The sequence below is a fragment of the Trachemys scripta genome, chromosome 22 (assembly GCF_013100865.1).
Source record: "Trachemys scripta elegans isolate TJP31775 chromosome 22, CAS_Tse_1.0, whole genome shotgun sequence".
Lineage (NCBI taxonomy): Eukaryota > Metazoa > Chordata > Testudines > Emydidae > Trachemys > Trachemys scripta.
Window position 1 is genome coordinate 3,236,057 of NC_048319.1, and position 24,163 is coordinate 3,260,219.

The 24,163-nt window shown below is 52.0% G+C and overlaps 2 protein-coding genes across 2 annotated transcripts; both read right to left on the bottom strand.

Annotated features, from left to right (window-relative positions):
• Positions 1–32: 32 nt before the first annotated feature.
• On the bottom strand, positions 33–16,996 carry ANKLE1 (ankyrin repeat and LEM domain containing 1). The gene is made up of 9 exons (XM_034755192.1): positions 16,743–16,996; positions 13,792–13,944; positions 12,084–12,189; positions 10,900–11,020; positions 5,049–8,324; positions 3,431–3,593; positions 2,768–2,927; positions 1,896–2,025; positions 33–1,198 (listed from the first exon to the last, which is right to left on the bottom strand). The coding sequence occupies exons 1-9, from the start codon at positions 16,796–16,798 to the stop codon at positions 1,026–1,028; spliced, it is 4,338 nt and encodes a 1,445-aa protein (XP_034611083.1). The 5' UTR covers positions 16,799–16,996; the 3' UTR covers positions 33–1,025.
• A 292-nt stretch (positions 16,997–17,288) lies between these two features.
• Positions 17,289–24,163, bottom strand: BABAM1 (BRISC and BRCA1 A complex member 1). Its single transcript, XM_034755459.1, has 9 exons — positions 24,110–24,163; positions 23,172–23,499; positions 22,878–22,936; positions 22,230–22,350; positions 21,742–21,820; positions 20,711–20,735; positions 19,837–19,966; positions 19,101–19,187; positions 17,289–18,114 (listed from the first exon to the last, which is right to left on the bottom strand). Exons 2-9 carry the CDS (start codon positions 23,445–23,447, stop codon positions 17,914–17,916), a joined length of 978 nt encoding a protein of 325 aa, XP_034611350.1. The 5' UTR covers positions 23,448–23,499; positions 24,110–24,163; the 3' UTR covers positions 17,289–17,913.

Below are 24,163 nucleotides of genomic sequence, written 5' to 3' on the forward strand. Positions count from 1 at the left end.
CTCGGACACAGGCTGCAGTTCCGTCACTGCCGCTCTGAGCGGTTAACCTCACTGCTGGTCCCAAGGAGAGTCTTGCATGAGCAAGGGAGCAGAGCGTCGCACAGGCCGGGCAGGAGTCCTATCACTCTGCAAGGAGCCTATTAGAACTAGTACTGAGAACAGCCCGGATTGGGTCAAAGGGGTGGGAGAAAACCAGCTACAGCACAATGGACCAGAGAGATTAAAATGTGTGAGAGAAGGCACGGGGAAGCCCAACACCTCTCCCTACTTTGGGGTGGAGGAATGATCCTGGCAGAACAGAGGCTGGGGGATGGACCGAGACACGAGAGTTCAGATCCCTGCAGACAGACAGGCTGAAAAGCTTCTACTTCTGAGCTAAGAGCCATCCACAGTGATTTATTTTTTTAAAAAACATTCTTTTGGGAAAGACAAATAAAAAAATACAAACCTTAAAGCAGCACAAAACTAGCAGTATGTAAAAGGTAGTGCTCCCCACGCGCCCGCTCTCCAGCAGATCATTCTCCAGGCGCAATTCCACAGACACAATCAAGAACATGAGCACCACTGACAGGTCCCCTGCCCCTCGCAGGCCGGTCAGCACGGGACACTAGGGAATGATTCCGCTTGCTACAAACACTGTAAACCCCCCGGGGGTTCTTTGTGCCGGACTTCTCTTGAGGCTCCTGCCAAACCTCAGAGCAGCAGAGATAAAAGACAAATTTAATTCACGTTTCGGTGATTAAAAATCCCGCCCCCGGCAGGCAGGAGACACCTTCCACGGCCAGTTGGCCAAGTGCAGTTTAATGCTCTCCCTTCTCTAGGGAGAGGGGAGCTGGCTTCAGTTCCACAGCAGCTTGGATCTGCCCTTTTCTCGAGCTGCCGCCAGTGGTGAATGACTCCAAGACCCCGTCTAGCTAAGAGCTCCGTTATCCCGGTGCCCCCTGCGAGCCGTACACCTCCCTGGCTCACCATACGCAGCCAATCTGATTAGAGCTGCAGCCGCCAGCCAGGCGAGAGGAGCATCCTCACTGTCCAATCTGGAGGTCTGCCGGACGCAGCTGCCGTTCCCCTTCCGCCAGGAAGATCTGCATGGCCCTGTGCAGCATGTGAATCCCCAGGCACCGGCGGCGTTTCATGGGCCAGCTCGCCACCACGCCGTAGTAATTCCCCTTCTTCTGATTGGTGAGCATCTTTAACCCTGGAAGGGGAAGCATGCTCACTAGAGCCATCTGCACTAAGGAGGTGGGGGGAGCAGGGGGTTCCACTAGCAGGGGAGCACACAGCTTGATTCCCCCCCCCCAAATCCCTCAGCGGAATCACCCCCGTCCTGTGCCAGCCACGGGAAACTTCTCTCTGGCTGCCGCATGGGAAGGCTGCTAAAGGAGGTGTGTTTCCACGGAGGGCAACAGAGTCACAGCTGCTTGTATCAGGAGTGAGTTCAGCTCAGTGACAGCCCTGTCCGCCCCCTTCCCACCACGAATAGGACAGGGCGTGTTCAAGCTAGCCCCCCAAGATGCAGACCTCAGAGGATGGGATAGCTAGAAGCTCAGGAGTAGACCGAGGTTCACGTGAAACCAAGAACAAATATTTCATCTTCAAAGTGCTTTAAAAACAAGCCAACCCTCCCCGCCCCACTAGGAGGCAAGTCGTCATCGCCATTCTGCCTTTACAGATGGGGAAACCGAGGCACGGAGCTCATGGAGGGGGGATTCAGTTTCAGAGTTGGGGCTCCCAGTCGTGGGCTCAGAGCCCAGCCCCTCCCCTTCTAAACCATGTCACCGTGGGGCTACGGAGAGAATGGCCAGATCGGGAACGTCTTTGAAGGGTCTCTTGGGGGGGGGGAAAGCTCATGTAAACCTAGGACAAAACCATCATGTCACTTGCTGCTGCCTTACCAATCGCATCCACCAAGCAGGCCTCCCGCGTGTAAGCTTCCACCGGGATGACGTTCTGGAAGCAGTGCACGGAGATTACGCCCTGGCCGCCCGCCCAGATGTCCAGGATGTGCTGCACTTTGGGGCACGCCTGCGGGACATACAGTTGATGGTGACTACAAACCTCCTAACACGGCAGTTTTCAAACTTCATTCATCTGTGAACCCCTAAAAACAATTTTGAATGGAGGTGCAGCCCCCTTTGGGAATCTTAGACGGTCTGCGGACCCCCAGGGATCTGCGGACCACAGGTTGAAAACCACTGGTGGGGGCAGGCGAGTTATCCCGATAGACACACTGGGCGTGGGCCGTTCCCAGAGACGTTGAAACCCAAGCAATTTTATTCTTCCAACTGGTTCTCGGCCAGATCTGGAGCAGCCAGCTCATTGTCCCCTGGCAGGTTCCTGGTCGTTCTCCATGCGATGGCCATCTCCCCAGGCCCTCACTGACAAGTGGTGCGAATGTGAATGGTGCCGGGTAACAGCCCAAAGCCCATTCCATCCACAAAGCAGGCCTGCTCCCAGCGCCCAGCCATCAGCTGGTACCAGCTTCCTGTCACTACCAGGTGGCGCAGGAGTCAAAGTGGCAAACCCTGAAGTTAAAGGGCTCTCCTGAGGCATGCAATCCCCACACCCCTTTCCACAGGGGACTAAACAGCTTTGGGCCAGATTCTGGGCCGGCGTAAATCAGTGAGCTCCAGCTTCACACTGATCTCCATCTGTACAGAGCTTGTGTTAAATGTGGGTTTTAAACCTCGGGCAGAGCAGAAAAGTCTAGTTTAGGGCCTATCGCCACCCAGTGGCAGTTTGTTTTAGGACTCCCCTGCCCAGTTACCTGCTTCTTTCCACCCTTGTAGTGAGTTAGGGCCTGGTAGAGGTGGCTGTAGGGTCGGGAGCGTTTCCCTTTGCCCACGTAGAAGATGGCACTGACGAAACTCCTAAAGCAGTCAGCCTGGCTCAGGTGGTGGCAGCGGAAAGGTAAGTTCTGAGTCACCCTGCAGGAGGAGGCAGCGCTGAGTGTGGAAGGGTTTGGTCTCATTTGCTGTTCCTTCCACACGCCCCAAGTCTCCGGCTCAGCGGGCTGTTGCCCCGCAGCGCTCCGCTGGGGCCCCGGCTAGTCTCTATGTATAGTTATTAGCTCAGGCTCTTTTCAGGTGTCTCAAGTTGCGCACCCAAAAATCACCAGTCACTTCTGAAAAGCTTGGCCAGTGGACATCAGTTCCCTGCTGGTACAAACACGGTATACCCCACTCACCCACCACCGCCCCGCATAGGTCCTGCGGGAACAGGAGAGCAGAGTCGCTCTTGCCAATGGAGCGGGAGGGTAGAAGAGAAAGTTCTCCTAGTGGACTTGCCCCAGGAGATGGCAGTTTTAAAGCAGGTCAGATGCGGGACCTGCAAACTTTGTCCCTAAGGGGGAAGAGTTCAGAGAGACCCTCTAAGAGAGAGACGGCAAAAGCCGCCCTGCGAGGACATGGGGCAGGGAGAGAGGCCATACCTGGGGTCCAACAGCAGATAGTTAAAGCTGGACTTGAGCACGCCCTCCCTCCACTTCTTGTTCTTGTCGGGCTGGTCGAACTGTCTGGAGAGAGCCATTTCGTCGTCCTTGCAGTCGGGGATCTGAAAGGTCTCTAGCGCAGAGGCCAGCTCAGGGCTGTGTCCTGTGCCAATGCAAGAAGCAGCCCGTTCTCCCCCGTCCCCCCCCCCAGAGAGGGGGAATGGGGAGAGAGAGAGCATACAGCTGGATTAGACAAGGCAAGGCGAGCCAGACATGGCTAGGCAACGTGGAGTAACGTGCACACGCCTCTTCCCAAGAGACACCGCCAGAGCAGAAATCTAGTGAGTGCAGCAGGTTACCAGGTTCGTACACGCCGGATCTGGGCTATTGGGTTTGTGTTTCTTGACACCGATTACCGTCCTCTCACCCTTTGGATCGCCAGCCTTTACTAGTCCTTTCAGTGAACGTCACCACATCACAGCGGGGGCAAAGCTATAAAGAACTCCGGCCATTCCAAACTGCCTCAGCAGAGTCGGCTCCAACTGGGTTTTATGCCACTTAATTCCCTGGCTCGGAGTATCTGACTAGGTGCTCCAGGCTGTAGGGAGGTCACTACAGTGAACTGGGAGCATTTAGGGCCTCAGAGCCAATACAGAGTGGAGCCCAGGCTTGGTAACAGAACAACGCAACGCCTGGAAGGGACCCGCGGGGGAAGGGGGAGTAGGGGCTTTCAGATGCTGCCAAGGAACGATTCCTCTAGCAGTGAGAGCACATGGAACAAGCCAAGGGGGTTGGCATGGCCGAGGGGAGAAAAGGGGTCCTCCGTACACAGGAGCTGCATTGGTTTAAATTTGAGGTGAGAGTTTAAACCAATTTTGTTAAACTGGTGCTAAAGGCCACATGGGACTTTATTTCAGGGTAAAGCAGATTGAGGCCTGGTTTGGCTGACCCAGCCATGTTGCTCAGGGATGTGAAAAATCCACCCCCCGAGTGACGTAGTTACGCTGACCTGTGCCCCGTGAAGATAGCGCTAAGAATTCTTCCATCAGTCTAGCTACTGCCTGTCAGGGCGGTGGATTAGCTGTGCCCTCTGTCAGCATAGGTAGTGTCTACACGGAAGCGCTACAGTTCCACTGTAGCATTTCAAGCGTAAACAAGCCCTAAGTCTATTAGGAACAGATTTAAGCTAAACCAAGATTATAGCATCCACACTGTGGTCTGAACTGGTTTAACTAACTCAGTGCAAGTTTGTGTGTAGACAAGATCAGGCCCCAGGACTGGAAAAGCAGCAACAGAAAAATCTGTTAATATGTTAATGCTGCAGACCTTGTCCACACAGGAAAGCTGCATTTGTTTAAAGCGATTTAGTAAAACCAGTGCAAACCCCTGTGTTGACACTGATTTCAGTTGGCGAGGGGCTTATTTCAGGTTCCTAATCCACTTTAGCTAAACCAAATACACCCAGTTTAAATTGGAGCTGGACTTTGCATGGGTTTAACTAAATCAATTTAAACAGGTGCAGCTTTTCCATGCTGACTTGGCCTAAATGCTCCATCTCTGACAGAACAGCTTAGCTAGACGCTCCACACCCACCTGTTCCCTGGAAGAAACTGCTTACCTGCAGACCTCTTCCTGGCCTGGGCGTTCGGGTCTTTCATCAGTTTGTCGAGCAGCTGCAAGTAGAACTTCCTCGTTAGACCCGTAATGGGCCCTGGGTTTGTGCCCAGGTTTCTCAGCTTCCTAATGAGGGCTTCATCAGAGAGGAGATGCAGCCTGGAGGTTGCCATTGGTGACTTGCACTGCGGGGGCTGGTTCTCCTTGCTCGCCTGCTCCGCCAGTTTGCTCTGGTAGGCTCTCCAGTCATAAACGATAGTGTCATCAGAGCTCGTAGTGTCTGCGAGGACGGATGCGTCGTCCGTGCAAGGGACATGCCGCTCGATCAGGGCGTACCCTTCCTCCTCGTCCATGTAGAGATATTCCACCGGCTCCCGGGCGCTGAGGTTCACAGGCCGGCCGCCGGGCGAGAGGGGAAAGTCCTGGCTGCATGAGTCCGGCACAGGGCTCAGCCTCGAAGGGTGGTCGGTGGCAGACGTTGCCCAAGAAGCCCTGCTGGAGGACAGTCGACTGAAACTAACCCTGGAGAGACCAGGCTGCCTCTTGGCATCCAGCTGAGGCTGACGGCGCTCCTCTTGTGGGCACGCGCTGGGCAACACTCTCCCATCTTCCTCATTCGCAGCATCTGATTCAGCCTGGGAGAAGGCCATTGCATCAAGGGGCCTGGTGAGAGCAACCTGCCGTGTTGGGTCTGTGCAGTCACTCTCCCCATCCTCCGTCAGCCACATGCTGTCTGACGGGGAGTTGTCTGTATCGGAGCTTGGGAGGCGGGGAGGAAGGCCAGGGTGGCAGGCAGCACCTGTCTCGGCTTTCCCCTTGTTACCAGACAAGGACTGCTCATCGGTGCCCCCGGCAGAGTCTAGCAGCACTGTGGGGCTGGCATCTGGGTAGCTGCTATGACCAGCAGAGGACCCTGAGCGGCTGGTGGCTTTTGCAATTATTTCAGTATCATCCAGGTCATTCGTTTCTTCTGCTTCCCAACAAGATGCATTTTCATCCCCCTGAGCGACCCAGCTCCCCCCCACGGTATTACCTTCCAGACAGGCAGCAGGGTCAACTGGCATCCAACGCCTCCCCGGGGGGCTCCGAATTCTCCTGGGCCGCCTTGGCATCTCCAGCGTCTCCTCGAAGAGCGATGAGGAGGAGCTGCTGTCACGCGCCGCAGAGGTCAAGCGGTTCTTTGTTCTGGGGGTGACGTGGCAGGACCTGGGACGCAGCTGAAGCAGTGGGGAAACATCTGAAGATGTGGGAACCATCTTCTGTTTCTCGTTCAAGTGAGAGAGCTCGTCTTCTCCAGAACCGTCAGCGGGACTGGCAAGGTGCTGGATCACTAAGGTGTCAGCTTCACTGCTCAGACTGGGATGCTTTACCGATCTCCCTTGGAATGGGTTGCCATTCATTTCTTCCTCTCTGTTATGGTCTTCCATGTCCCCGCCTGGCGTCCCCATGTCCGGCGTCCCGCCCATGGCCCCACTGAGCAGCACCGTGTCCGGCATCTCAGGGTCAGACCCATATGCAGAGGGATCCCATTCCTGAATATCGGCTTTTCTTGCTACCCACTGGCTACTGGTCAGTTCTGTCCTTGCAGAGAGACTGCTGTCTGTGGAAAGCTGCATCCCCTTCAATTTACCCTGCAGTTTCCAATCTGCAATAATTTGCCTGTAGTTCACAGAGGCGGCAGCTTCCCGAGGACCAGCTTCCTCAACTGCAACACCAGCCGGGGTCAACTGATGTGGTTCCCGAGTCAAGATGTTTGAGCCTCTGTCATTCTGCTTGTGAGAGACACATTCAGCCTGTAACTCTTGGGAAGGGCTCGATACCCCCGTGTCTTTGAGAGATTCGTGTGCAGTGCCGCAGGTACACAGCTCTGAAGCTGGCTTCCCAGCGGAGGTCAAACCAGAACCCTCCCTGCTAACGTGGGATGCTTCAGAACTAGCAGATAAATGCCTTCCTCCTGCAATCTCTGTGTTCTGTGACCCGGAGGGCGGCACGTGCTGCGTAACTGCTTCCCCTGCAGATGGCATTTCGACCAGCTTCTCGCAGCTCTGCCCTGCGGCGCTGGCCATCAACCGTTTGCCTAAGTGCACTCGGGAACTCCCCTCTGTGCTGCCAGCGCTGTTGGAATCAGCACTTCCGTCCCCGGCACACAGAGAAGAGCTGCGGCACTGTGTACAGCCCTCGTTCCCTTCCAAGCCTTTCTTCGGCTCGCTGTGGTCAGAAGCGTCTGCGGCGCTAATGTAACAGTCGCTGTCACAGCTGGTATATTGGCTACTGCCGCTCTTGGAGCTTCTGCTAAGCACCTGTCCAGCGGCGAAGGGAGAGTCTGAATTTTCGTGTGTTCTGGCCAGGAACGTTGGCTCCATCACTGTCTTTTCCAAGTCACAGATGGCTGTGGAGTTGGCCCGACAGAACAGGTACACGTGGTCTGGGGATGTGACATCCAATCCTTCCTGGCCATTCACCTTTCCTAACATTTCGAGATCGAGGACGTCACTGAGCCAGGACAGGCCCAGAGTCCCGTTGGCAGCACTAACTCTGGGGTTGCAGCGTGGCCCCGAAGGGCTTTCCTTCCAGTTTCCATTGTTACAGAGGGGGAACATTTTAGGGGACTCACAGAAACTGACACTTCTCCGTGCCCGCGCTGCATGGCTCATGCTGCAACGCTGTGGTTGAGAGAAGATCACAGGCTCCTTTGAAATGGATTCATCCCGGCCAGGCACTGGCTGGGAAGATAGACCGTGACCACTGTCTGTTGTGTCTTCATAGCCAGGGCCAGGTGGTGTCAAACTGTTGTCGGTCTCTGAGGAAAGAGAAGCTGATGCTTCATCCCCAGGAAGGCCCTGTGTTGTAGTTAGACTTGAAGTTAGTTCTCGAGGCTCATTACTGGCTGAAAGCCAAGTGCTGGACAGCACTGGCTGAGGTATGCCACGACGGCTGCATGGACCATTGTCAGACAAAGTGCCAGGTCCCTGGGAACGCCCCGGGTGTGAATAGGCACAAAAGGCCAACGTGGATGGAGGCACTGAACAGCATGGATGGTCCCGGAGATTCCCTGGGATACAACTCAGCCGGCCACTTGCATCAGCAGCTGCCGCGTTGTTAAAGGTGACACCCAGCCCTGAGTTACTGGGACTCCCGTCTGGCAGACACTTTTGGGTGCTGCTAAGCGGTCCAGGATCATCCCACACTTCAGAAAGTCTTGAGATGATACCGGTTTCTGTGCAGTCGTCAGTCAAAGTGGAAAGGAAGCTCTCAGCGTTTCTCAAGCCTTCATGGCAGACTGTACAAGACAGAGTGACACACTCACAACTCAGCATTCATTATATTAAAACAGCAAACATCAACGTACGTTTGCGTCTTACAAACCATGCTAACAAAACACACACAGCAGTTCATCTGCAGTACCACCTTGCTGGCAAAGCAGACAGTCGGGCACCAGCACTCCTAGAAACGATTCCTTGCTCTGCCACTGACTCCATGTGTGACCTTGAGAGAGTCACTTCACCTGTCTGTCTCCGTTCACTCGCATGTAATGTGGGGAGCACCTCACAGCATGCTGTCAGGCTTCGTTTTTAAAGTGCTTTGAGATCAAATAAAAGCACAGTACAGATCAAAAGGAGGCAGTGTGGCCTAGTGGACAGTGCACAGGACCAGGGCTATTCCCAGCCACTGGCCTGCTGGGTGACCTTGGTCAAGTCATTTCTCCTCCCTGTGTCTCAGTTTCCCCATCTGTAAGATGGGGATACTACTACTGCTCTCCTTTGTAAAGCGCTTTGAGATGGACGGATGAAGTGTTACATATGAGCTGGGTATTGTTATTATTGCAGCAATATGGAGCATTAATCCAGTTTGCTTTGGTTTTTCTGGACTGCAGATAAGTGAAAATGCTTGAGAGCAGTTTGTGGGATTGGGTCAGGGGATAGAGGGATCCAGAGCCCTTCATTTCTAGGTCATATCAGGAACTAACGGGTGAGGACTTTTGCTGTTCGTTGAGTGCCTTGCTAGGTCAGTAGAGAGACCAAAGACTGAGGGGCCACAGACTTCCAGTACTCTCTCAGCGCCGTGGAGATGGTCCCTCCAAGTCATGGCTGAGACAGACGGAGTGTGGGAGGAAGTTTGCAAACAGACAGCAGCCTAGAATCCAAAAAAAGAATAGGAATACTTGGGGCACTTTAGAGACTAACAAATTTATTTGAGCATAAGCTTTTGTGGGCTACAGCCCACTTCTTCGGATGCATATAGAATGGAACATATATTGAGGAGATATATATACACACATACAGAGAGCATGAACAGGTGGGAGTTGTCTTACCAACTCTGAGAGGCCAATTAAGTAAGAGAAAAAAAAAAAAAAACCTTTTGAAGTGATAATCAAGATAGCCCAGTACAGACAGTTTGATAAGAATTGTGAGAATACTTACAAGGGGAAATAGATTCAATGTTTGTAATGGCTCAGCTATTCCCAGTCCTTATTCAATCCTAAATTGATTGTATCTAGTTTGCATATCAATTCTAGCTCAGCAGTCTCTCGTTGGAGTCTGTTTTTGAAGTTTTTCTGTTGTAAAATAGCCACCCGCAGGTCTGTCATTGAATGGCCAGACAGGTTAAAGTGTTCTCCCACTGGTTTTTGAGTATTAGGATTCCTGATGTCAGATTTGTGTCCATTAATTCTTTTGCGTAGAGACTGTCCAGTTTGGCCAATGTACATGGCAGAGGGGCATTGCTGGCACATGATGGCATATATCACATTGGTAGATGTGCAGGTGAACGAGCCCCTGATGGTATGGCTGATGGGATTAGGTCCTACGATGATGTCACTTGAATAGATATGTGGACAGAGTTGGCATCGGGCTTTGTTACAAGGATAGGTTCCTGGGTCAGTGTTTTTGTTCAGTGATGTGTGGTTGCTGGTGAGTATTTGCTTTAGGTTGGGGGGTTGTCTGTAAGCGAGGACAGGTCTGTCTCCCAAGATCTGTGAGAGTGAGGGATCATCTTTCAGGATAAGTTGTAGATCTTTGATGATGCGCTGGAGAGGTTTTAGTTGGGGGCTGAAGGTGACAGCTAGTGGTGTTCTGTTATTTTCTTTGTTGGGCCTGTCTTGTAGGAGGTGACTTCTGGGTACTCGTCTGGCTCTGTCAATCTGTTTTTTCACTTCAGCAGGTGGGTATTATAGTTTTAAGAATGCTTAAAAACTTCAAAAACTCCAACGAGAGACTGCTGAGCTGGAATTGATATGTAAACTAGATACAATCAATTTAGGATTGAATAAGGACTGGGAATGGCTGAGCCATTACAAACATTGAATCTATCTCCCCTTGTAAGTATTCTCACACTTCTTATCAAACTGTCTGTACTGGGCTAGCTTGATTATCACTTCAAAAGTTGTTTTTTTTCCTCTTACTTAACTGGCCTCTCAGAGTTGGTAAGACAACTCCCACCTGTTCATGGGGGTGTGTGTGTGTGTGTGTGTGTGTGTGTGTCCTCAATATATGTTCCATTCTATATGCATCCGAAGAAGTGGGCTGTAGCCCACAAAAGCTTATGCTCTAATAAATTTGTTAGTCTCTAAGGTGCCACAAGGATTCCTGTTCTTTTTGCGGATACAGACTAACACAGCTGCTACTCTGAAACCTAGAATCCAAAGCCTTTCACCAGCACTTATTGCAGGAAATGTGTTAAGTGTTGGGTTTTTTAAATACAATTTTGCACTTAAATAAGAAGTGTCAATTCCTGCTTCAAACAGGGGCTAGACAGAGCTCGTGAGAAGGGGATTCTCCCGGGGCAGCTGAAGCCCTTACAAACGAGGGCATTCACAGTGCAGAAGCACCAGCCTAGCACTCATTCAGAACGCTTACATGTGTGCTTGTTTGCTCCATTGGCCTCCTCTGGGCGCCAGGCATACTGGAAGCCCTGCAGGATTTGCACACACATCTTGTTTCCCTGTTCCAAGGCTAGGTCGATTGCTCTGTTTCCATCCTGAAGAGCAAAGGCACAAAAAACAAACACACACATTTTACTATTAAAATGTATTAAAGACACACCACCTTATCATGCTCTGCTTCTCAAGGGGAAACACTCTGCTGGGAACTACCCAAGCGTAAAGGTAGGACCATGCTGCGCTACTCAGCTGGAAAGCCACATTTGGAGGTTCGCCAACCTTAGGCTGGAAGAAGATTGCCCATGATGGAGGTGATGTATGTAGTTTCCAGAGACAAAGGGTCTCAAGCTAAACAGTAAAGGGTTCTAGTGGAATAAGAAGAAGCTGCATTTAAATAGTGCTGATCACACCAAAGCACTTTATTGATGGACAAAGCTCTTCATTCATTACTGAAATGCAGCCACCTCTGAGGTGGAACGTGGCAGCTGTTTAACAGCACACAGCAATGCAACAGGAATGGAGGTGTAGAAGAATACTGTACCCAGGTAAAGCAAAAGGCTCACCATGGGGTGAATGAATATAGGTGGGTCCCCCTGTTGCGAACACAGCCACGAGATGTCAACTCCTCAGGGCAGGGACCATGCCTTTATTTGTGCCTTGTACTGAACTGGCAGTTAAATAATAAACTTCAATGAAAAGTGCTCAGGGCCATGGACAGTTTAATACATTAATATTTCTGCTCTTGCTCAAAGTGACAAATGGAACAAATCTGGTGGCTCTAATCCCTTGAAGACATTCACCCACATCATGAAATCACCAGTCAGTTCAACACAGGCAGTAATCTCTGCTCAGGACCATAAGGAGACATGGTTATCCATTCAAGGTCCCTCACTGGTTATAGATTCATAGATCTTAAGGCGAGAAGGGACCACTATGATTATCTAGTCTGACCTCTGGCACAGCCCAGGCCACAGAACATCACCCAGCAAGTCTTGCATCAAGCCCACAAGCTTAGGTTGAGAGTGTATCAGTTAGAAAGATCCGGTCTAGAAGACTAGATAAAATGAGGAGAGAATCCATCACAGCCCTAAGAAATGCCTGTCCCTAAGTTAGTTAGCAAGACCTTGGGGATGACAACACTGAAATCATAATTCTACGAACCTGGTCTTCGAGATTTGGGTCCCCTCCATTCCGCAGTAGGAGCTTCAAGCATTTGTAACATCCCCAAGAAGCTGCTACATGCAATGGCGTGAGTTCCTCTACTGACCTGAAATACACAGTGCCCCACGTTTACATTCCAATACCCTTATGTGCCTTAAGGGAAAAAATTCTTTAAATGCCACTGTGTGTCTATTAAAACACAACAAAGGAAACAGGAGATTATGATACAGTATAGTGAGAAACACCCACTGATTGGTGTATATTTTGGTACGTAACATTTTGCAACTACTTCCAATCTTATTTGACAAAGGAAGAGACATTTCATTTAGTAATGTCTTATCAAATGTATGATTGATTCTAGTGGAGGAATGGACTGCAACCACTCTAAATATTGGTATATTAACACGGTAAGACACACAAATGTTTTTCTTTTTATATGTAAGCAACGTCTGAATGAGCTCTCCGCTGCCAGCTAGTGATAAGCTAGGGGGAAAAGGCTTCAGGACCAGATGGTATTTACATGAACACACCTACTCTGCCTAGGTATCCAGCAGACAGAGCTGTATTGCCAAAGTGATCAATTTTGGTTGGTGTTGGGTTACAAATCACTGATTACTGGGTGGGGGCTCAAGCCGGGTCTGTGTTATATTGTTAAGAGGGGCCCCGGGATATTGAACCTGGCATGTGTTACTGCCGACTCCGTCTTGCAGACGGGTTACATATACTCCTTGCACAACCTAGACCATAACAAGGTTTGTGGCAGTTTGTATTATTGCAAGCTTTGTAAGAAACACATAATTCAGGGGAATTTTATTATTGTTTTATAAGAGATCCAAGTTTCATATTTTGTCTGTCTTTGCATATGCAACTTCTAAAAGAGTGACAAATGTTTAAAATGTAAGAGGGTGATTTAAACGGCAATTCTGTGGAAGGCAAATCCCGGAGACTTGTTATCATACTGAATGCAGTTCTGAACGTTGGCTCACAATGCCCTGGTTGAAATGGGACCATCTTCAATAGTAATACTTCTCACAAGTTTACAGTTTACAACTATTCTTCTCTGATCAAACTTCACATGCCTCTCATCTTTTCAGCTGGGCAAAAAAGAAAGGCAAAAAGTCACTCCAGCATCTTTCAGTTCAAATGTGATTCAACAGGACACAGCATACCTGGATCTCACACATTTTCCACACTGGGCTGGAGCAGAGACTACGTACCTCCCTGATTGTCCTGCCTTTTCAGCAGGTGAGAAATATGAACACATCTGTGTCCAGTTTGTCAGTTTCAGCGCTCCCAGATAGACCCTTGAGTAACAGTCCCCCGTACATCAGCGCACTGTGATAACCCACCGAACAGAAAGTCTTTCATTTTGTGCTTCCAAGTTATTTTTAGGCATACATAAGGAAAGGCAGATGTTAACTTATCCAAGATCACAAGTTTGGGGGAGATTTCCCAATGATTAGAGCACAAAAGTAGGGGTCAGGACTCCTGGGTTCTATTCCCACCTTTGCCAATAGCTTAGCATGGGACCTCGGGTAAGTTACTTCACCTCTCAGTTTTTCTATCTGAACAACAAAGATGTTGCTTTGCACTGGAAAGGGAGAAGGATGAATTCATTAATGTCTGAAGTGCACAAAGTATTAAATGGGCTTCATCAGCTAACTAAAAACCACCCCCTTCTCCCCAAATAAAAAAGCCTCCCGCTTACCTGGCATTTGGGTTTCCACCATACTGGAGAATCAGCTTCAGACAACGAACCCCGCTTTCCCTTTCTTTGCCAGCAGCCAGATGGATCGCTGCAATTCCCTCTGGCAGAACCAGGTTAGGATCTGCACCCTGCTTCAGCAGTGCTTCCACAACCCTTCAGATGTACAACAGAACACCAACTTACACGCTACCCACATGGGATAGTCACACAGCATGACTAGACAGGGACCACTCAACATGAGACTCAGCTCTTCAGGGCAGGGACAATGTCTTTTTAAAGTTTCTACAACAGTCATTCCACTATGTGAGTATCAGACAACAATACTATAGACCTGTAATTTATTGGAAGTCTATCTGATGCGAGTGGGTGTGCCAGAAGATACATAACTTTAATGTCTAAAGATGCATCTTTCAACTGAGGTTACATTGCTGGCAAGAATCTCTCCTTATCCCCAAAAATCTCCAGACGTGCTGGTTAGGGAATGGTGTTCCCTAGAAGATGTAATCACCTGACAAATGTCATTTTTTGTAACAATCTTTTCCTTTTTTTAATCTCGTTTAGGGTTTTGTGTTTCTGCCCCTAGCCATGGTATCTGAGCACCTGCCACATAAAATCTATTAGCAATTGCAAAGTCCTTACTGGACTTCATTAAATCTCGTGCACGTCTCCCATTTCAGGATAAACTCTGCATGGGACCACGTTGTGCATACTTTAAATTTTATTAAATTTACTTGTTTGTTTTTCTTGAATTGATTTGGGTCAGGTTTTTCTCCCTTGGATTGTTTTTTTCTTGGGGAGAGGGGTAGAAAGGGATTCTTAGGGTAAAATGCACTTTTTGAAGAGGAAGGTTTTGGCAGCAGTTTATAACAATAGTTTGTCACTAAAACACCTGCCGACGCACACTTTCTCTTCTCACTCTTCATCGGGTGGGGGGAAATATACTTGTAATTCACAAATGATTCAAGATTGTTATAAGTTTTGCAACAAACTCCTGACCCTCAAAACAATGCACACAAGGAGCACCTACTACTTTTATCAGTAGCCTTCACTTGTCATAAGCTTCCTGTTGCCTCTGGCTGCTGGCTTTCCAGAGGCAGCACCTGGTGGGTGCTTCCCGCTTCGGATAGCTTTCCCGTGCATTGTAGACTTACGCTTCCGGTTTCTCCTGATTACTTGTTTAACCCGGAGGCCCTATTTTCAGTGAGAAAGCAAAGGCTCCGCCCCTTGTTTTAGTCAGACAAACCTCAGGCTTCTACTAACAAGTCCAGACATATTTCCTTGCATTCTGAGATTAGATAGCTGGTTGTTTTCAGCAAAATATAGGGGCTTTTGAATCCTCTCATTTCTACCATACAATCATCAGAGCAGCCTTTTTCTCCCCACACTTTAGAGAAATTTAATCCCCCGAGGCAGGAACAACTTCCCCTCTCTGTGCCTCAGTTTCTCCATCTATGAAATGGAAATAACGATACAGATCTGCCTTGTGATCTACTGATAAAAGCATTATTACCACCTCTTAAAACACAGCAAGGTGCGAAATAACGACAAATTACCATGATACAACCAGTTCCTTTCTTGGTAAGCATAATACAAGTATAATTCATCGCTTGACACTGGAATTGCAATGACTAAGAGGTACGATTTGCAAAAAGGTATCAGATATTATTGCACATATTCAAGCAAAGTACTGCATGAATAGCATTCGGCTACACTCTATTGTATGCTCTGGATCATATCAGCAGGCAGGCTCAGAGCTGCAGTGAGTGCAAGGTTACTACTGTTTATTTATATAACCCTCCGAAGCATCTTAGGTACTTGGAGACATACAAAGACACAGGCTCTGCCCGAAAAGGTTAGTCTACCCAGATGACACAAGCTCAGGCAATAGGACCAGAAGCAAGCCACCAAGAATCCTCAATGCCTGGCTACTGCTCCACCGTATGGTTTATTAGCGCTGCTTTGTGACAGCAGGATGGGCAGAGCAGCGGGCAGACGCACACCCACACAAGCACCATAGGCCTGTATTCTTTGGCTGTGCTCTCCATGGGGGTTGAGTGGAAACCAGGGAGTAACAGCCATAGAGTCAGGGCAAGGGACAAACTTACTAGCTAGTTAGTACAGGGAGCCCTCCCCCCCCAGTGCTGCACATCCCTTCCCCTTCCCCACAGCAATGCAATGTGCATGGTGAGCAGCCATTCCTCCAGTGAGCGAGCCCCTCAGTGCACAGCGAGCTACCTCCTGTCACCAGTGCAGTGTGTCCCCGGTAGCCCCATAGCAGCAAGGTGCCCTCCCCCTCAGTGCAGCAACCCCCACTGCCCACTGAGCCTGCCTGCTGACCCATTCTCAGTGCAGTGTAGTGACACCCCCAGTGCTACCTACAGATTAACTCCCCCAGAGCGGTGCATGCAATGACACCCCCAGTGCTACCTATAGATTAACCCCGCAGTGCATGCAGTGACACCCCCACGGCTACCTGTAGATTGACCCCCCAATACAGTGCATGCAGTGACCTCCACTGCTGCCTATGCATTGACCCCCCCCCAGTGCAGTGACACCCCCACTGCTACCTGTAGATTGACCCCCCAATACAGTGCATGCAGTGACCTCCACTGCTGCCTATGCATTGACCCCCCCCCAGTGCAGTGACACCCCCACTGCTACCTGTAGATTGACCCCCCAATACAGTGCATGCAGTGACCTCCACTGCTGCCTATGCATTGACCCCCCCCCAGTGCAGTGACACCCCCACTGCTACCTGTAGATTGACCCCCCAATACAGTGCATGCAGTGACCTCCACTGCTGCCTCAGCATTGACCCCCCCCCCAGTGCAGTGACACCCCCACTGCTACCTGTAGATTGACACCCCTCCCCGAGTGCAGTGCATGCAGTGACCCCCCCCCACGTACGTACGTAGCCCTCCCCCCCCGCAGCGCGCCCCTCCCCCGCTTACGGGGCCTCCTCGCCGTGCAGCGCCTCGCACAGCCGGGCGGCCAGGACCGGGCTCATGCCGGCTCTGGGGGGGGGGGGGGAACCCGCTCCCCTCAGCGCATGCGCACACCGGGCCGATCCCCGCCCCCTCCCATCTCGCGGAGGGCGGGGCCGCCGCCGCTCCTCCGCCCGCGGGCAGGGTCCGGAGCCGCCCCGGGGGGCTCCCGCTCAGGGCGGCGCCATCTCGCCTCAGCCCCGGGCCGCGTCCGCCCGTCCGCTTCGAATCGCCCTCCCGCCCCGACTGCGCCTGCGCGCCCGCTCCTCATTGGCCGACCCGGCTTCTCCCTCCCAGCCAATGGGCGAAGGCGCGGCCCGCTCGCGCGCATGGGGGGGGTTTCCCAGGGAGGCGCTGGTCTAAGCCCAGGGGGTGCAGCAGGGGGGTCCCCAGGGAAGCACTGGNGGGGGTCCCCAGGGAGGCGCTGGTCTAAGCCCAGGGGCTGCAGCAGGGGACCGGAGGGATCTGGGCTTAAAACAAGACAACGAGCCAGAGACCCTGGCCCTGAAAGTTTCCTTTCATCCACCTGATTTGGCTTCAAGGCAGATTTTTGCAAAGCTTTTTGTTTAAACCATCATTTCCCGAGACCGGCCGACCCCTTAGGATACCCCGTAAAACCACCAGCATGGCCCTTAGTCCTGGCGGGGGCGGCCCATCAAAAGCCCAGGCTGCACCAGGGTGTGGAAATTAACATGGGCGGGAGCTGGCCAACCCAGCAAACACGCACCTGTAACACGGAAAATCCCATTTGTGTTCCTTGCAACTATTTAAAACACAACACGTCTGGTCTGGCCAGGGAAACCCTTGGACACGCAGAGAGGCAGAAAGTCGTCCAGCCAGTTAAAGCCACTGTCACGAGCTTTATCTTGTGATGCAAAGATCCCATCTTTTAACTGGCAACAACACAATATTAAAGGCAATTCATACAGGCAGCTTTATGAAGAGAGTTCATTGGATGAACAGTTTTCCTAGAGATCTGCCTGACAGAGGCAGCAATTCTATGGGCAGTTAAACAAAAAAACTGTTACAAGACTTTTGGCTCATCAGTACCCAGTGCAAAAGACACCTTGCAGTGAGAAGAGGCCTCCTGAATTATGCAACACTGGTAGGTAGAACTGGGCATTTGAAGGATCATTTATTACACAGTGGCTTCGATTTCTGCTGGCTCTTCTTCCTCGAGCAGGCTGTAGGAGGCATGGGTCTGGAAGGGCCTCTGGAGGGGATGGGCTAGGAGCTTAGCCATGCAGTTGTGCAGCTCCACGGCAGGGCCTGTCACAGACACTTCATATTTGTAATTGGTGCCTTTGGTGTCCAGGTTGCTGAAAAAAGTGTACATCTCCTGCAAGGAACAGAACAGCCCAGTTACAATCCGGCATTGAGCCCGAGGCGAGGGCTGGCTAAAGCACACTGCTGGGGTCAGGAGACGTGGGTTTGCCACTGACCCACTGTGGGACTCCAAGCAAGTCACTCTGTGCCAGCCCTCGGTTGCCTTATCAGTCAAATGGGCGTTACTGCAGGCTGACCTCTGGGATGCCATGGGGTTTAATTCATTAACATTAACTCATTAGCCCCTGGATGTGATCCTCAGGCAGACGGCACTAGAAACGTACAATCGGATCACGAGCTGATGCCTACTGTGATGCCAACACTTGCTCAGTAAGAACGGTACTAACCGAGGCTGGATTTGAACTGACCATTTACCAGGGAAATACCAATCCCACAGGTCAATATCAGAGTCAGCCCAACGGTTTAAACCGCACATGGAACCCCGTTGGGCCTAGATATTACAGCACAAATATGCAACAGTGTTCGGGCCTAGACCATTGTAATACCAGGGCCCCAGCAGCAATTGAGAAGTTAATAAGCGTTGGACTTGAGACACTGTTCAGCTGTTGCAGTCCTATTCCTAGAGATTATTAAAACAGAGAGTGGGTCCAGACGCACACTCAGAGAGACACCCAAATACTGGCTCTGTCCTCAGTTGATGCCCTAAGCTTTTACCTCGAATGTTTGCCATTTTCCTTTTCTGGGGATCGCTGGGCCACATGCTAAGAATGGAGCCAGTGTGTCTGCCATGACAGGCATCGCCACTGGACAGCTGAAGGTACACACAAAAGGGGCCGACTGAAAGAACATCTCCATCAACCAGCTCTCGGGGAAGGAAAAAAATCGATGGATCTTAACCGCTGAGAGGACGTGCAAGGAACGGCCCAGGACAGACGGGGAGGGCAGAGCCTCGTCCGTGCCTGAAGCGATGTCTGATGGAATGGGGAGGATTCAGACAAGACAGGGTGGGTCACGCTACGGATCCCATGGGGCTCTCACCTTCCAGCTCGTCTCGTCCTCTTTCTCCTCGGCACCATTGTGGATATAAACCACGTCAAAAAAGAAATAAGGGCACTGAAGCATTTTCTGTAGAGAAGGGGGAAAAAGAACATTCCTTCTCACTGTAGAATCTGATTAGCAGGTTCCACGGCAAAGCCGAACCCCAGGGTAAATGGCTGGGGGGGAAAGGTACCAACCTGACCGATGCGGCGCTTGAGATCTTTGGGTATAGCAAGGAGCAGTGCACCCGCCCTATGCCTCACCCACCCTCCTGATGGGACCCCTTCATCTCTCTAAGGTAAGACTGGTGTCCCTGGTCCACTTAAAGCCTTGGTTCCGTGGCCGATTGGTGCTGGCTGCAGTGGTGGCTTTTGTGCCATGATTGCCAGTCGGCTGGGAACCGAGCCGAGACTAAGCTCACTCCCAACAGCCCATCGTATGGCCATCGCTGCTGACCTGGGCTGGATGCAAACTACTCCGTTATCTGGCCTGAGCCATCCAGCCCCGCCCATCTCCCCCCATAGCAAGCACGGGAGAAGACTCGGCTTTGGGGTCAGGCCCCAGCAGACACTATTGGATCTTGAGAACTGCAGGGGTTTATGGCCTGATTCACAAAGGTTCTTGATTCCAATGAGGGTGCCCAGCACCTCTGACAGCCGCCCGCCCCGGACAGTAATCCAGCAGCACTGGAACGCTGCTTTCTGGCCAACGAGTAGGAAAACCAGGAAGCACCTACCTTCATCTGCTCTGTCATGGAGAACTGAGGCTGACAGGCCGGCCGGCTATACACCAGGATGGTCCTGACCACATAGGGAGGCGGGATTGTCTGGATGTTTTCCGTCACTGGCAGCTCAATCTTCTGCTGTCTGTGCCATTAAAGAGAAAGAACGCGGTTCAGAAATACCAGCACGCGCGCTCACGACGCCGCTGGGTCGGGTTGCTAAATAAGCACATACACAGCTACGGTTATGCTGGAAGGGGCCAATGGCTGCCAGCAGGTGAATCTTGGCTCCAGAGATGACCACAGACTCTGTTAAAGCCAATGGGCCAAGCATCTGCTTTCAGGTTCTACAGAAAGAGCAAACAACATGTGTGACGAAGTGGGGGGTTTTCTTGTTTTCTGTGGAGTTGATCTGGAGTCCGTGACAACATGCAATAAAAACAGCTGCAGACAATGGGGCTGCATGGCAGATAAGTACCAAGCTCCATGGTCGGAGGGGTTTCCCTGGTTGTGGTTACAAGGGCTAGGACATCCCTTGCAGCCTGTGTGTTTTGGAGAAGTCCAGCAGGAGGAGTTCTGAGCAGGACCCAGAGAGGAAGCAGAGAGAGAGTTTCTTGGGCACAGAGCTCGCTGGAGTGGCAGACCTGGGGAATCTCTCAGCAAAGAAGTTGCCTGCTGCTGTTTGTTTCTACTGTGTTCATGGAAACAGGACTTTCTTTTTTTAAATCAGCAAGAATATACCAAGAACGAGACCTGATTCGTATAACTGATTTCTCATCCTAATGGAAACAAGGCCCTGGACATTGGCTAAACCGCTCAGACCAAAGGGGCAATGCAACTATAAAAGCAATATTTGTAATCTCTGCCTTCCACGGAGCAGCAAACTTACATGAGATTGAAGAGGCCTTCGAGATCTAGGGTCCGAGAGATAAGGACTTGTCCTTACACACACGAGGCCCTTCCAGATGCCTTTAGGTGTTTTTAGCTGGTGAGCTCGTTGGGGTCACTTGGCGTGGCACTTGGTTTGTGCAGCACCTAGCACCATGGGGCCCGAGCTGGGGGGACCTCTGGGAGCTACTGTGAGTGATAAGCAGTCAGACATTTCTGATCGGTCACACTCTAGAGACAGACAGAGGGGATGGGGACGGGCTGGAACATCTACACGTATTTAGTAGGGCAGGCAGACTACTCCCAAATAAAATGCTGAGTTTTCCATCTATCCTAGGTGACCTGCTACCAGAGTAGGTGAGCATCTCATAACCTTTAATGTATTTATCCTCCCAGGGCAGGGCTACTGGTCATACGGGATAGGTGGGGAATCGAGGCACAGAGAGGAGTGATTTCCCAGTGTGTCTATGGCAGAAAAAAGAACTCAGCCCAGATCTTCAGAGACCCAGGACAGTGCCCCTAACCACTGCACCATCCTTCCTAGGGTGCATGAGCACTGACTGCAGCCCCTGCCCAGCTGAGTCACCACACCAGGAGGGATGTCTGATCTCTCTGCACTTGTTCCCTACAAGCAGCACTGGTTTACACGGAGATCTGCTGCCATCTTCTGGCAAAACAGCCGAAATAATAACAGAAACATCAAAGGATCCCCCAGATCATACACACACTTCATGAAATAAATCCGTTACAACCCAGTCCTTTGTTCCCAGAATAGGATTCACTCTCTCAGGATCTGGGAAGTTCCTGACGTCAGGCCTGAGTTGGGCTCTAAGCTTCCTAGAAAGTCAAGGGGCTGAGAATCTGCACGTGCACATTGCCAAAAGACTCCGTGGCTGCAGGGCTCGCATGCCCTGTTTTGAAGGCCAATGTCACTCTGTTCACGGGCGACTAGTGGCTTTGGGGGATCGGAAGGCAAGAAGGATCTCAGGCCCATTCATCTACAGCACAGACCCCACCCCCATCAAAGGATACTGAATGACTTGCAGACCACGGTTTCCAGGTCATACAGGCAGCTGCACACTTCTCTGGGGTCAGAGGTGAAACCGGAGAGCTAAGAGACAAGACAAGGATGTTAAAGGAAAGCGACAGAGACTCCCTCTGGAATCACACCAGGATGGTGGTGTGAGGAGAAATATATCTGTTCAGTGCTTAGCACAACGGGATCCCCAGTCTCACAATGGGTTCCCTAGGTCCTGTTGTGAGAGAGGCTATTAAAGGTGATCTGGAAAGATGATACCCAAGGCTTGCCCCTGAGTATTTTCTGTGATGGATAAAGGCCTGCCAGGGGGGTTTGAGATCACTGTTTTCAATTTTTTCTACTTCTTCTACAAGTTAGGAATTTGGGGCTCGTCTCCTGTTTTTCCTTGAAAACCCAACTAGATGGCTGCTTGGACAGCTGCAGCCTGGCTGCTCCTCGGTACCCGAAAGGAAAGTGCCAGGCCTGCGGGGGTCTCACTCACCCAGGTGGCATCATTGTTCACCACCACCAGAGCGAACTCATGGCATTTGTCGATTTTGTGCTTCGTCCTCACAAACATCTCAATCATCTTCTGGGAGATGTTCAGAGCATTGGTTTTGGATCTACAGAGCAAGCGAGAGAGCACACCAAGGTCAAGCGACTGTCTAACACCTTCCCATCCCCCTCCTCCCCCAGCATCCATGCATCACATCCTTAAGGGGGCGTTGTGGGAGTCTCAGCCCCCTGATCCGCAGGGCTGATCCGAACTGGGTCTCAACACCTCTCTGCCTCTTCCCTCTGGCTCACTTTAACATCTCTCCCTCCCTATTTTCCAGGCTGCACTGTCTAATGCTTTGAACATTGGCCTGACACCTGGACCCCGCCGTCACCCATGCCTTTCCTCACCATGCCCATGAGGCCATGTCATCCATAGACCTCCAAGTACTTTACAAGAGGAGGGTCAGTATCATTAGCCCCATTTCACAAGTGGGGAAACTGAGGCACAGATAAGGGAAGCAATTTGCCCAGGGAGTTCGTGACAAAGGTGGGAACAGAACTCAGATCTCCTGGCTCCCAGGCCGGTGCCCTGTCTGCTAGAGTGCATGGACGGCATTCACAAAACACTGACCGATAGACAGCAGCTGCTCACCCGTTAAAGGATTCTAGTTTGGGCAGAGACATTTCCTCAGAGAGGTCTAAGCAGATGATCTGCATTAAAGAAAACAGCAGCATTAGCATCTCATGTCATTCATGAGCCCCCACGGCCCGGCTGAGTGGCAACGTTTAAACACACACACGGCCAAAAGAAGGGTGCCGGGTTAAATCGGGTCCATTCGGCTCAGCGACCTGGGCGCGGACTCTCTCCCAGCAGAAGGGCCTTGGCAGAGAATGCAGGAGATCCACCCAACGGAAGGCAGGCCTGGAGTGTGACACTGGCACTCACCACTTTCTCAGGGCAGTTCACCCTGGGTGTCTTGACCTGGAACTCCGTGGGCTGTGCCGGGACCTGCCAGTCTTTGCCGTTGGGCGTGGCAGTGCTCTGCGGGCTGTCATCGGCACTAGCCGCCTCTCCTTCCCCCTCGCTGCGGTTCCCCACGCTGGCCTGCGCGCTCAAGGCTCGGTCCTCAGCCCCCTCCGGGTTGGAGCGAGTTCTGGGCCTCTGCTCCGTCACCTTCTCCTCCTCCTCCTCGGCGGCGCTCCCGGGCTCCGAGGTGTCCATCAGGTTGCTGCGCTCCACAGGCGACTCCAGCTTGGATGCAGCACAGGGCTCCCTGGTTCAGGCAGAGGGAGATAAGCGGCTCGGTGCAGGGATGCTGCACAGACAACCCCGTGTACAGCCCTCCACTGGCCGGAGTGGGCTAGACGGGGCCTGGCGGGACTTTCTCCCCTCCCCTCCCTATGGCTTGCTGCTGGGAGGGCATCGGGATCTGGCCTTTGGGTAGGGGTCCCCAGCACCCAAGTCAGTCAGCCTGTTCCCCCATCATTCCCCCCAGCCCATCACTCCCCCCAACCCACCCCGGCCCCCCCATTGCTCCCCCCCAGCCCATCTCAGTCCCCCCATCGCTTCCCCCAACCCAGCCCCCCATTGCTCCCACCCACCCACCCCAAACTCCCTCATCGCTCCCCCCCCATCCCACCCCGGTCCCCCCATTGCTCCCCCCAACCCACCCCGGTCCCCCCATCGCACCCCCCATCCCAGTCCCCCCATTGCTCCCACCCACCCACCCCAAACCCCCTCATCGCTCCCCCCCATCCCACCCCAACCCCCCCATTGCTCCCCCCGCCCACCCCAAGCCCCCTCATCACAGTCCCCCACCCCACCCCAGACCCCCATCGCTCCCCCCCAGCCTGGCCCCCCTGGCCCGGCCGGTCGCTGCTCACCCCAGCCTGCCTCTCCCGCAGCGATCCGCAACCCGGAAGTAGCCTGGGCACCGC